The sequence below is a fragment of the Protopterus annectens genome, chromosome 17.part0 (genome assembly GCF_019279795.1).
Source record: "Protopterus annectens isolate FY-2018-M chromosome 17.part0, PAN1.0, whole genome shotgun sequence".
NCBI lineage: Eukaryota > Metazoa > Chordata > Ceratodontiformes > Protopteridae > Protopterus > Protopterus annectens.
This window is the reverse complement of record NC_056751.1, coordinates 553,791,752-553,805,450: the sequence shown is the minus strand read 5'-3', so window position 1 is coordinate 553,805,450 and position 13,699 is coordinate 553,791,752. Positions and strand designations below refer to the sequence as shown.

The 13,699-nt window shown below is 39.4% G+C and overlaps 1 protein-coding gene across 1 annotated transcript in view; it reads left to right on the top strand.

Annotated features, from left to right (window-relative positions):
* Nucleotides 1–13,699, top strand: part of CTSD (cathepsin D) — a 267,770-nt gene that overhangs the window by 173,474 nt on the left and 80,597 nt on the right. Inside the window, exon 6 of the mRNA XM_044059071.1 lies at nucleotides 9,320–9,442. Within this exon, the coding sequence (XP_043915006.1) occupies nucleotides 9,320–9,442 (123 nt within the window). The remainder of the gene's footprint in view (nucleotides 1–9,319; nucleotides 9,443–13,699) is intronic.

Here is a 13,699-nt window from a genome sequence, read left to right as displayed (position 1 = left end):
GTAGAATGAGTTGCTATGCATTAAGCCAAACCCCATTCTCCTAGTACACTTTAGCTATCCCTCCATAAACTGGAAGACTTATACATCCTCAGACATGTCTGCTCACTGTTTTCTGGACTTCATCAGTTCAAACACCCTGGACCAGTTAGTCTGCACCCTAACCAGGGGTCATAAAATCCAAGACTTGGTCCTTACCAATATGGGGCAGATTTGTTTCCCACCACTGTAACTTCCTCCCTCATCTGACCATAAGTTAATCGCATTCTCCATAGGACTGAAAAGTAGAGTGGTATCACTGCATTGCTAGAATGGAATTCATCTTCAAGTCTTACTGAGTACCTTCACATAGTGGACCTTCTTTTTACAAAATCACACCAAGATGACACTGATATTTAGACTGTAATTTATATATTATGGAGAAAGGTAAGGTATAAAATTAAAAAAAAAAACTAGGTGCCCAGATCCCAGGATAAAAAAAAAGAACTCTCTCCTGGTGTACACACTGATGCCAGGACTGGAAAAAAGACAGTGTAGAGTCCTCAGTACATGGAAACAGTCCTGCCACAAAGATAGACCAGGCTTAGGAGGAGGATGGTCACCCTATGGCAGAAGGAAGCAATCCACAAAAACTGGGAGGCCAAAAAAGAGGTATAGGGATGACAAAATGGACTGCTAAGGATAAGTAAGAAGTCATGTACTGTTATTTTCACACAAAAAGCCCAGAATTTCCAAACAAATGATATGCACTAAGATTAAGAGAGAAATTAGTGGAAAGAAACATGAAAAATGTATAAAAAGCTACAAATAAACATTTGTGGTTATTAATACCACTGACCCATGGAAGACATTACCTAGATGAAGAAACTTTGTGCCATCTGAAAAAAAAAGTGACAGAGGAAGTTAGAAAACAAATCCAAAGATTTTTGAAAGGTATAAAAAACAAAACATGGAATTGGGAAAGAAAAGGGGATCTTGTTTGTTACAATGTTTATGAAAAGGATAAAAGCCAAAGTAATCAATATAAAAAGGCATCTCTAAAGACATTTGAATAAAAATGCAGACAAAAGCATCCAGGTATGGAAAACTTAACAATACAAAAATAAGAAAACAAAGGGGAATGTAGAAAGAGGATTATTAAGGTAGAAGTTAAACAAAATAGAAAATAATAATGTAGCAAAGTAAATCCAATGGGACAGGTAAACGCTCAGATTCACAGAAAAAAGTTTAAAATCAGTAAATAAAGCCAGGTACTGAGCGACAGTGAGGAAGTCAAACGATGCAAAAATTAATTAAAATCTCCACTTTTAATACAGAAATATAAGACAGGATTAGCGCTTTCACAAGTAGCTTCATCAGATCCATACAAAAGTCCAAGTGTTAACTGCATGCTTATATACCTGCAGGTAATGACTCATACTCATGGTTAATTAGCAAACAAGGTACTGCCCATCATTTTTTAAGATGTAGATAATGTTTAAAATAATAGGTAAAAATGAATATAAAAAACTTCATAAAATGCATTACTGAAAGATAGATGATGGTTAAGCATCAAATTACAAACATATTAATCAAAATATTATGACTAACTGAATTATATTGAAGAACACAAAACTATGTATAAATTAAAAAAGTAAATACATCAGTATATAATCAGTGTATAATAATTCATTTGACATTTCTACGTTGTTTTAGTTTTGGTCTTATAGAGGCTCTCTCGTTCAGGCCAAAACCCTTGTCAGCCCTTAATGAAATGATCCATTGCATTTCCTTACTTTCTGTGTAGGTTCTGATATTACCTCCCCTTACATTAGGAGAAATAACTTCAGAGGACATGGCCAATCCATTAGCGGGCAATTTTAGCCCCTCTTTCCTCAGATATTCTTCAATAACAGACCCACACCTGCACCTCCTCCCAAGTCTCTCAAGAACAAGTTCTCAAAGTGGTATTTAAGGCCAAGAATACTATGTATGTGGGCCAGATTATATACCAGGCTGCCTACTTTGTAGCCCTAAATATCTTGTCTGAACCACTACAGAAGCTATTTAATATCAACATTAAAACAAACTTTGTACTGGATGAATGAAGGACAGCAATAGTTATGCTCCTACATAAAGCTTTGGCTTCAACAGACCTGCATAATTATGGATCCATAAGCTTGACTGGTATTATCTATATCTATAAAGCTATGGAAAGAATTGTCATGGAATTAATAACCCAGTTGGTATTCATCAAGAGCAAGTACTGCGTACCTAACTTGCATTCATTAAGTCGATCAGTGACTAAAATGTATTCACCTGTCCTAACACTTGAAGTGCTTTTCTTACTCTGTTCAAACATAATTCTGATGAATGGATGGATAACTGTAAATTCATCCCAGTACAGCGCACCTGTCTCTCATGCAAAGGTAAAATAGGTTAAAGCTCCAACATATCCCTGTTCAGCCCATGGGCTAAAAACTACAATGGGAATGGTAAGGCTTGTCTTCTTAAGATCCTCACAGATTAATACCCTGATAAGTACCTATGAACTATTTACCTCAGCTGTCTTAACCATGGTTAAGCTACATTAAAAAAAAGGAAATTAAATGTATACTGAAAGTAATTCCACCAAATAATTCTCCTCGCCTGTCTTGAACCCTCAGAACTCAAATATAATGTTAGTTTTACAAAACCTACTAAAACAAAATAAAATGGTGGATAACAGATACCTATCAAAAACATGAATACAAAATATGATTAAACTATGTAAATACAAATAAATAAATGCCAAAGCATACTGTACATATTCTACCGTAAATCTCACTGCACTATTAAAATAATAAAGCCTTATCTGCCACTTTAACAAAGTAGGTTTCACTTTAGAGCTAGAGCAAATTAATGCCCAGAGCAAGCAATTCATAAGAACCTCTAGAAAATAATGTAATAATAAGAACATTGTACGAAGAAAAAAATTAGAATTTATAATTTGAGTACACCATGTTCAAGTATAGGTAATGCTAGTTTACCAGACTCTTTATCTTCACTTTGGCTTCATGGCCAACCCATGCTAGTTGTGAGTAGATGTCATGAGTAGAGTTAGTATTACCAATATCCAGCCTGTGCTGATGATTTAGAAGGATGTATTTATTTCGGTATTTAAATTTGGTTGGTTTGTTTGTTTATTAATTCATCACTAATCAAGTAAGAGAAATGATCCTTTTTTTAGTCTTGGCCCAGGTGCGGAAGCACAAGTTTTATACAGATTCAAAATCAAAAACAGTATACGTAACACATAAACATCAGTAAGAAGGTAGATAAAAAAACGAGCATGCAGAACTATATATCCACTAACATAATTTATATTCCTGTATGTGAATACATCAAAATTCATATAATAACCTGCATAACTGTACATAATAGGGCAAGTATAATATGGTCTAAACTTGCATATGTACACCACAGTTTGCAATAAGAAATGTCCAGCGTAACAGAGCAATCAAAAACTACTTTGTGTATAATGAGAGACGACTCATAAACATCATTACATAAGGTTTTCTTAGGTCTGGCATAACAGTTAAATCACAGGAGAAATGTAAATGTACTTCCACTTCTATAATGAAATGCCTGAGTTGTAGGAGCAATTACTAAAGTCAGAGTTTGTGTTGTATGATAGAAGTATGATTGTATAATTGCCCTTAGCAATGTTCCTTTATTCCTAGGATTTAGAATAGATAAGGGGTAATGCTGGCTTCTGCTGTCTGTTCACATATTTACAAGTTTTACTGATTTACAACAGTGTACTTGTTTGGTGGGTGCAGTCAAGCTGTTTAGTAGCAGTGGCTGAGTTTGGTGGTGCTTAGGGTAAAGGAGTTTTATAGTAATGCATCTTTGTTTTGTAAAAAGGAACATTCAGGTCCCAAACAAAATCAATTAAATTATTTTCTCCCTAAACTTTGAGTATTTAGACATTTATTTATTTATTTGACATTTGTTAACCAGGATAGTCTGTCTGGGTCACATGACTCATTTTCAGCGGAGGCCCAAGGAGAAAAGCGCCATAGTTTGCATATGCATAGGTAAATAAGTAAAAAACATACAAGCAAAAATGTTAGACAGGACTGTACAATATAACATTGAATTACATTGTGGATAAGACAATGTGTAATGCAATATGTTTGAAAGGACTTTGCAATAATACAGCGCCACTACATCTTTGATAAGACTATACACAATTACCATGATACAAGTTAGAATTGGGAAACAAAACATGTGCTGTTTAGATTGGTAGTTTGGTTAGTAAGTAGGATGATAAGGCTAGAAAGGTGCATAGTTTCCAGTACTTTACTATGACTGTTGGTAGTTTAGTTATGAGGAAAAAGGTTAGTGTAGTAAGTGGAGGTAACAGGAGGGGAGGAAGTGCCTTAGCCTGGAGTTAGGCCAAGGTGACCAACAGTCCTAGTTTTTCCAGGACAGTCCCAGTTTGGAAGTATCTGTCCTAGAATCCCGAACATTGTCTTTGGGTCACAGAAATGTCCCAGTTTAGACTTTTCAGTCTGAATGGTGACCTGGCTTTCCGGGCCGGCCAGTCCCCCTGCTTTCCCATCCTGAGCAGCTCTGGGGACTTTGCAATTTTTCAGGGATGCCATTGGGTACGGGGGTAAGGTTGGATGCCTTTGCCTTGGCAGGAGCCTTCCAGGCCCTGCTGCCATCCATCAGTCACTCCCTCAAGGACTTCCATTGTGGGGGGCTCTGCCTGACCCCACTCACCCAGGCAGGAGCTCTTCAGGCCCCACACCCATCTGCCCGGCACTCCCTTACTGACTTCTGTCAGGGCCGATCCCTACAGGCCTTCCCTTTGACCTGGCCAAGAGGCTTTCCCTGGCTGTGGCCCCCCCATGTCAGGGGACTCCACTGCCTTCATGCCTCCTGCAGGCTGCCAAATCATGCCAGATCACTCATGCCCTTGGACCCTCTGAGGGGAGCTTCCCTCTGATCCTTTCCACCCCTGCGGAACTCCCCTCGGCTGCTGAGGGGCAGATCCACTCTCATGAAGGATTCAGAGTTCCCCTGCTTTCCCATCCAGAGAAGCTGTGGGGACTATGAGATTTTTCAAGGATGCAGTCGGTTACGGGTTGAAGTTGGATGCCTTCACCCCGGCAAGAGCTCTCCAGGCCCCTCTGCCATCTGCCCTGGTGCTTCCTTAAGGACTTTCATCATGGGGAGCTCTACCTGACCCCGCTTACCCAGGTAGGATCTCTCCAGGCCCCACCACTGTTCACCAGTCACTCCCTTAAGGACTTCCATCATGGGAGGGCTGTGCCTGACCATGCTCACCCAGGCAGGAGCTCTCCAGGCCCCGCTGCTGTCCACCCCAGTGCTCCCTTAAGGACTTCTGTTGTTGGGAGCTGTGCCTGACCCCCCCCCTCACCCCAGGCAGGAGCTCGCCCAGCCTTGCCACTAACTGCCTCTCTCCCCCTTCCAGACTTCTGTCCCAGAGGGGGAATGGTCGATACCACCTCACCCAGGCAGGAGCTGTCCTGTCCCTGTCACTTTCCACCTCTGTCTCCCTTCCAGACGGACCCCCTCCAGGCTTCCACTTCTACCCAGGAGAGAGAAAGCTCTTTTCCAGGGTTACATATCTCCTGACTGCTGCCAAATCCTGCTGTGTCGCACGTGCTCTTGGAGCTCTCATGGGATCTTCCCAGTGTCATGGAACTATGCTTGGCTGCAAAGCCTCAAACTGTCCCTCATCTGGATGTCCGTGATACTGGTTCTCCCCTTTGCCTTGCACCTAGCACTTTCAAACTTGCAGGGGGGCTATGGCCCTGGGTCCCCTATCTCTGTGCTTTTTGCGGAATACCTCAGTCTCTCTCCCCCACAGTGCCAGGTGCCAACAAATGGGCATCACTTCGAGCCTCCTGGCATGTTGCCTCTTGCCTCCTGGGTGGTGTTGTTCACAGAGTGGCATCCCCACAGTGCTGGGTGAAGGACAGGAAACTACCCTGCCAGCCCCAGTGTGAAATGACATGGCAGCTCTAAATCCACTCCCATGGGGTCTGGGACAATGGGATTGCAGACCTGGGTTCCCAAGGCAGCCCTCAAGTGTCCCAGTTTAGATCCTCTAACAAAATGGTCACCTTGAGTTAGGCATGTGCATAGCTGTGATTTGCTTTTAGTGAGACTTTGAAAAGAGGTAGGCTAGGAGTTAGCCTAATGTTAGGTGGGAGGGTGTTCCATACTTTGGCAACAGAGTATGAGTATAGAGATTCTCCTGGGTTTCTAGAAGGTTTGTAGATTTCTAGGAGGTTTTTATCTTCAGATCTGAGAGGTCTGTTTGGTTTGTAGTCTTGTATTAAGTTTACTAGGGCAGGACAGGCAGTGGTTCTATATTATAGGTTGTGTGTTGTAGTTAGGGGTGTATATACTAGATGGTGTGATAATTCCAGCTAGTTTAGTTTTTTTTTTGTGGTATACAGTGATGTGTACGGTAGTTGGAGTTAGTCGCAGACTTTTGCAACTTTGTTGTAGCATTGTTCTAATTTAGTCTTGGTGGAGGTTTGCAGAACTGTATAATAGGGAGGGGAGCAGGCAGAGTCATCTTGGCTGGAGTGGTAAAGAATTGTCTGTTTCTATAAAGGAGTCCTAGTTATTTGTGTGTCTTCTTGGTGTTTTGTTGGATATGAAGGTCAAAGATGAGTTTGCTATTGATAGTAACACCTAGCATTTAGTTTCTTGTAAGACGTCTATGATGGTTTTGTCAGCGGCAAGAATATTAAATTGTCTGGGTTAAAGGTGGTATTTTCGGGGTGAAAGATTATAAGTTTGTTTTTTGGGATTTAGAAAGAGTTGGGCCCTTGTGAGCCAGGGTCCAATTGCTGTGAATGATTGTTGAGTTTTGAATAGGACTTTAGGGAGAGTATGGGAGGTGCAGATTAAGGTTGTGTCATCTGCATACTGTATTAATGTTCCTGGGGAAGAGGAGGTGTATAGATTATTGGTAAATATGTTAAATAGTAATGGTCTTAAAATAGAGCCTTGGGGGACTCCTGTAGGGATTTGTAGGAAGGGGGAGAGTTGGTTACACCGTTTTACTGCTTGCTTTTGATCATGTAGGTAGCTATGGAACCACTGAAATGTGTTGGAGGAGCAACCTGGGCTGGATAGTGTGTTATGCAGTAATGAGTGTGAAACTGTCAAAGGCTTTTGAGAGGTCCAGAAATACTGCTGATACTAGGTAACCTTGTTCCTTGGCATTGTTAACAGCATTGGTGAAGGATAGTAATGCAGTGGATGTGATCTAGCCTGAACCCATACTGAATTTGAGTGAGCAGCTTGCTTTGGAGTAGCTATTTCATTAATTGTTGGTGTATATACCTTTCCATGATTTTAGATAGAGGGGATAGTATAGATATTGGGTGGAAATTAAATATTTCCATGGAGTGTCCTTCTTTATGAATTGGCGTTGTGTGTGACAGTTTCCATATTGTGGGGACTGTGATATCTGAGAGTGATCTGTTTGTTAGAATGCTGACTGGATCTGACATCTGCCTTGGTTGAGTGGGAAGATGATTCCAATTTGCACGGTCTGTTTACTGAAGCTTTTTTCTGCAGCAGTGTGTCCGATAGGGGTCTGATGATAGTCATTGCGTTATTTTCCTGTCTCCTGAGTGAGCATGGAGAGATTTTAATTTGTTCCTACGAGAAGAGCAGCATCTACTATTTTGCATTGTAAAAGTTAGTGAGGATAATAATATTTGGATAGAACAGAGTGTCACTGGAAGCCAGTTGGCTTTGTATTGTTATGCAGTCATGTCCTAGTTGGGGGAAAAGCTTTATGAATCTATAAATTGCATTGATAGTGGTTTGAATTCTGTTTGCTGTATGATGAGTAAAAAAAATATAACTGGCAGGGCATGTTCCAATCTTGGAATAAAGATGCTTTTATTCAGAGTTATTCTGATAGCTTCTCCTGTAAGTTGATTTAATATGGAGTTGGCTGCTTTCATCTGGTAGTTATTGGGAAATTACTTTCGAAACATTTAAATTACTTTGTATCTTGAAAGAAAGAGGTGGATCTAGGGTTAGGCGAAGTTATTATTTTTCTGCTGTGGTAATGGTTTGCACTTTGGGTGTGTGTATGACTAAGGGGGAGAGTTGAATAGTGATTTGAGCGTTTGATGATGCAGGCAAGGGGGAAGAGTTTGCCCAACTGGAGGAATGTTCTTATGCTCCAAGACACACCTTTGTGGCTGATGCTACTTGGTGGCCTGGAATGTCAAAGAAATAACTAGATAAGCACTTCATTCTGATTATCGAGCACCATTTCTTAGACCTTTCTAATGTAAATGCAAAAATGTGTCTGACTCCATGTGGCTGAGAGGTGGAGCCCAGACTTCAGATAAAGGCATGGGAAGTGGAGGAGTTGCACAAGGAGGGGATAAGTGGCATCATCAGTTTAACCATCTTGGGAGGATGGCTGTGGGTGATTGGTCACAGCCAGCTTTGTTCCAGGGAAGAATAGTGAGCATTTCCTGGTTGTGAACAGGCTGTCAGTTGATTGGTAGCAGGGTGAACTTAAAAGTATGTCACTGTGTGTGGTGATATGTATGACAGCACATGTACTCTGCCACTGTTAGGTTTCCCTCCTGTTGCATGTCTAAAATGCCCTGCCCTCAGCCACATACATAACGCCACCTAGGAATGTGGAGCACTGAACTCACTTGGAGTTACTCAAAGACTAAAAGCTCCCTGAAATGGGAGGGCTCATATTTCTGCAAGGGATACTGTAAGGACTTCACCACCAGTGCAGCACCAGAAGGAATGGGTTCATGGAAGACAAGTGAAGATGTCTGTAATGTAGGTTAGGGGACTGAAAAAAATGCACACATTTTAAGGAATTTATATTAATCAGTGAAACTATTTAAATTCTAGTAACCAGTCATGATGACAAGACCACATACACTTCTACAAGAGTAGACCAGCAGCATTAACAAGTGAACACTTATTTAGAATTGCACAGTGCATGTAAAAGATTGATGCAGTATGAATCCAGACGTGCACATTCATAGGCATCTTAGCAGCATGACTGTTGAAATATAGGGCCAGTTGCAATTTAGTTATTCCAAATTTTAAAAATAAAAGTTACACTCTGTTAGCTGGCTTTGTGGTCTAGAAGGATGAAGCCCCGAGTACAACCTGCACAAGCCATATTCAGGTAGAGGTCTAGTTGGTAGCGGGAAAGGAGAGAAGAATCAGTCATGACTTTTCTACCACAGAGACAGAAGTTGGTGATGGAGTATGAACGTTTTGAAATTTTATGCATGTTTATTTTTACATGCAGGAATCCAGAGACTCAGCCTGGTGGAGAGCTTCTTCTGGGAGGTACAGACCCCAAGTACTACACAGGGGATTTCCATTACTTGTCTGTCACCAGAGAAGGATACTGGCAGGTTCACATGGATGGGTAAGTGTTAGTAGTACATTTATTTTCCTGACATGTTATTATACACGACTCTTTTCCCTGAGTGATACATTAATAATGTGACCTGCTGCTGTTCATGGTGACTAAGAAAAAAGTGGTAATATCACCTTAACTTTTTTTAGCTGTTATCCAAATGCTCTTAACGCTGTTACAAAGTACTGTAAGCAGTACTTGTGCTGTCAATAATATCGTCCCTGCTCACAGCTGTAAGGTGCAGTTCTTTGTGTTCCAATAGCAGTTCTGTGGCCATGCTGTTGTCTATAAGTAGTGCTGTTAATTAACTTGTTTATGTCATAAACAGTTATTGAATGCAATTTCTTTTTTTAGCATAGTAGTATATTTTACTTATTTATGTATACACATGTACGTATGTGTTGTGTACCAGGTAGGTGGACTGGTCTGCCCATCCATTTCAGCCACAACCTGGATTCACAGTAGACCATACACAAATCACAGTTAATAAAACACAGTTACAGTTCACAGAACAATTTAGTAACACTTTGGCTGCTTATAAAATACACATTTTGGTTCACATATTGTATTAATGACCATGCTAGCACATTTAACAAAATGTAAAACAAATAAAAAAAATGAAAACTTACGACAAAAGATAATGTTAAAATACCACACCTATATATAATCAACCATATAACTGCTAAGTTGGAAGATAAAGTACAGTTGTGTAAGTTGTTACCATAATAGCAGATGTCCTACTTTTCACTGCTTTAGTATTTTTTTACAACTGGGATATCCTGCCAAGGATAGCCAAATGTCCAGCTAACATACCAAAGCCTTTATACCTTCCAACACCATACATCAAATGTATGTCCTACGTCCAAGGCATAAAGTACAGCTGTGATGTACAAGTGCCTAATACTTAGAACTGAATTGCCCCAGAAGAACCGGAGAAACCCAAGGGGAAAGTAATCAAATATACATCCAGGAATGGAAGAAGGAGAAAAAGAAGCGAGAAAGACCACTCGGTCCGAACAAAGGCAACAGAGAAGAAAAAAGGGGAAGAAAGGAGGGACAGAATACTGTAACAGTGGAAAGCAGGACATCTACTGTTATAGCAAGATATTACAAAACTGTACTATGTCCTTCCTTATCACTGTTGCAGCATTATTTACGACTGGAAGGGTACAAAAGCTACTGGAGAGGATGGGAGAAGGAAGCCAAGGAGTAGCCCTTCAAAACCCCATGACGGATGGCCCTGGCAAAATCCACTCTGGCCCTAGAAATGACATCCAGTTTGTAATGTCTGGGAAAGGTGTGAACAGAAGACCAAGTAGCAACTCCCAAAATGGTTCTAGTATCCATAACCCTAAAAATGGCACCAGAAGAGGCAACTATCCTGGTAGAATGAGTATGAACAGAAGAAGAAAACAGTTTTCCATGAAAGGAGTAGCAAAAGGAAATGGCTTTAGAGATCTAGGAGGAGATGGCTTGCTTAGAAACTACCAAACCCAATTTCTTGTAATGAAAAGAAATAAAAATTGCTCAAACATCCTAATATATTTCATCTTGTTTAGTTAATACCTTAGCTGTCTATGTAAATCCAAGGTGTGAAGAATCCTCTCATTAGCAATCTGTGGAGAGGGGGAAAAAGAAGGAAGATGAATTGTTTGATTCAAAGACAAATCATTGACTACAAAAACAGACTGAAACTTCCCGAATATCACAGCAAGCCACAAGAACTGGAACTTAGATTGAGAACAGGAGGCACAAATTTTAGCGTAAACAACAATTTATTTTCTGCTTTCATTAGACTTCATCAGAAAACAACACATTCAACTGTGAAAACCCTTCAGTTTAAAAATATCTGTAAGCCAATAAAAAGTACATCTTCATCTCACAATTAAGTGACATCACAAACTCAACTATTAAAGACATATACTTCTGTTAAAAACATATTTGTTCAAGTGAACCCTGCAGTTCTGTAAGAAACACTTGATGTTAACTACATCATTCAACCTTGGGGCTTTGTCAGAGTTTAACCTGATCTTCCACATTGCTTCCTTTTGTTCCAACTCTGTCTTAAAATCCCTACCCCTTATATGATGTGTTCCCTGTTCCAGAACTGAAAAAAGGAAGTTATAGTTGGGGCACTTCAAGGTGTGTTTAAAAAATATGTTTCTACTATCTTTCTTTTTTATGCCATAGTAGTGTTCGCTAATCCTGGCACAGAGAACCCAGGTGGTCATTCTGATATGGAGTATAATGAGAACATAACCCAATGTACACCACACCTTTGGTTTTGCAGTTAAAATAACCTGACACTGGAACAGTGTGTGGCAAATGTGTCAAATTTACAAAAGGTCCCTCTAATATGTACCTACAAACGGTGCAGCTTCCACATTTGTGCATGCCATATGGTTTGTTTGTGTGTAAAATAGTCCTTTTCTCTGTTTTTTTTCACCCTCAAATAATAATTTTAAATTATACTGATTTTTGTACACAAAATGGGGGTGGGGTTTTACCCTCTAAAATTGTCCTGTATAATGCTTCTTATCAATCCACTGTCCAAAGTCATGTTCAAATTGCAAAATATTTCTTTGTTGGACTTGCTTGAAACTTTGGAGCCACTGTAAGGAACTTGTAATATGGGGGGGGGGGGTAGAGTGACATCCGATTGTCCATGACATACTTAGCTGTACTTCTCAATTTGTCTTCATGGTTACCTCTTTCCAAAAAAGTGAACAAATGAAATCTATTTCATTAATAAAATCACTGTCTTCACTAGTCAATCGACTGGCCCTAATATATTGGCCTTTGGGTATGTTGTCTTTCATAAGTTGTGGATGAAAGTTTTTGTAGTGTAGGTAACTGTTGGTAAATGTTTTTTACAGTGAATCCTGCTTACAAATCTCTTCAGTACCTTTACCCACTCTAAGGTGACATCCAAAATGTTAACCTTTAAACTCACGTCACCTAAAGTAAATTTTAGAAACTCAGAACCAGAATTTAAACACTCTATGAACTTTTTCACCTGGTTCGGGTCACCTTCTAAGATGAAAAACAAGTCATCAACAGATTTTTTAATTTGACTGCATCTACCCATAATAGGGTCCAAAAATGTCTGTTCCCACCATCCCACCAACCAACAACAATATTTGGAAACAAAGGGGTGGCTGGAGACCCCATAGCAACCCCTCTGTTCTGTTTATACACTTTGTTATTAAACATAAAAAAAATGTTTTTCAACAGAACATCTGTCAGATCACAGCAAAGTTGCACTTGTCATTAGAGAAGTTGGAAAATCTACCAACATGTTGTCTGACATATTCTACTCCTGTTTCATGTGGAATACACATAAAAAGTGATACCACATTAATGGCGAACAAAATAGGTTTTCGTGGGTCAAATGAAAAGGTGTCATTAAATTTCCTGAACTGTTCCAAAATATCCCAAGAGTCCTGTAAAAAAGAACTCATTTTACTGACTAAGGGGTTTAAAAAAGAATTAACCATAAGGGAAATTTCTTCTGTGATGTAATTAGGCACTGAAACAATTGGCCTAAATGGAGGGTGATTGAGGTCTTTGTGGACCTTTTAAATTCCAAACAAAACCCCTAACTTGGGATTTTACAAAAATCATACGAAATTTTGTCAAAATTACCCTCATAAAACTGTCAAACAAAAAAGAATAAATTCTCAGATAACATGTTAATACATCACTTGCACTGACTGCCTTGTTTTCTAAGATATTACTTAACACGGCTTCAATACTATGAATGTACTTATCTTGATCCATCACAACCAAAGCACCACCTTTGTCACTTTTCATAATTCTAGCCATACTGTTAGACTTTAATTCATTCAAAGCAGGTTTTTCACTCTTAGTTAAGTTGTAATATTTACACCTTGTTTTACTATTGTGTAACAAACTTCAAATTTGTTTTTCACAAGTATTCTCAAACATTTTTAAAGTGTGTACCAAAGGTGGGTTAAAACAGGATGGTTTAACATATTTACTTTCATTCTTTTCAACATTTTTTAAAATGTAATTTAAGTTTAACAGTCTTGTGTATTTTTTCAGTTCTAAAACAGTGCTGAAAATATCAACTGCACTACTTGGGGAAAAAAAATTAAACCCTAATTCAGCACTTTATAATGCTCAGAAATTAGGTCACATTTAGATAAATTTGTAACATTATTTTTGTACATCTTACACTCAGCTAATTGTCTGTGGATGAATCAGAAGGAATCCTTTCCTTTTTTCTGGTCATTCTGGTCCTCG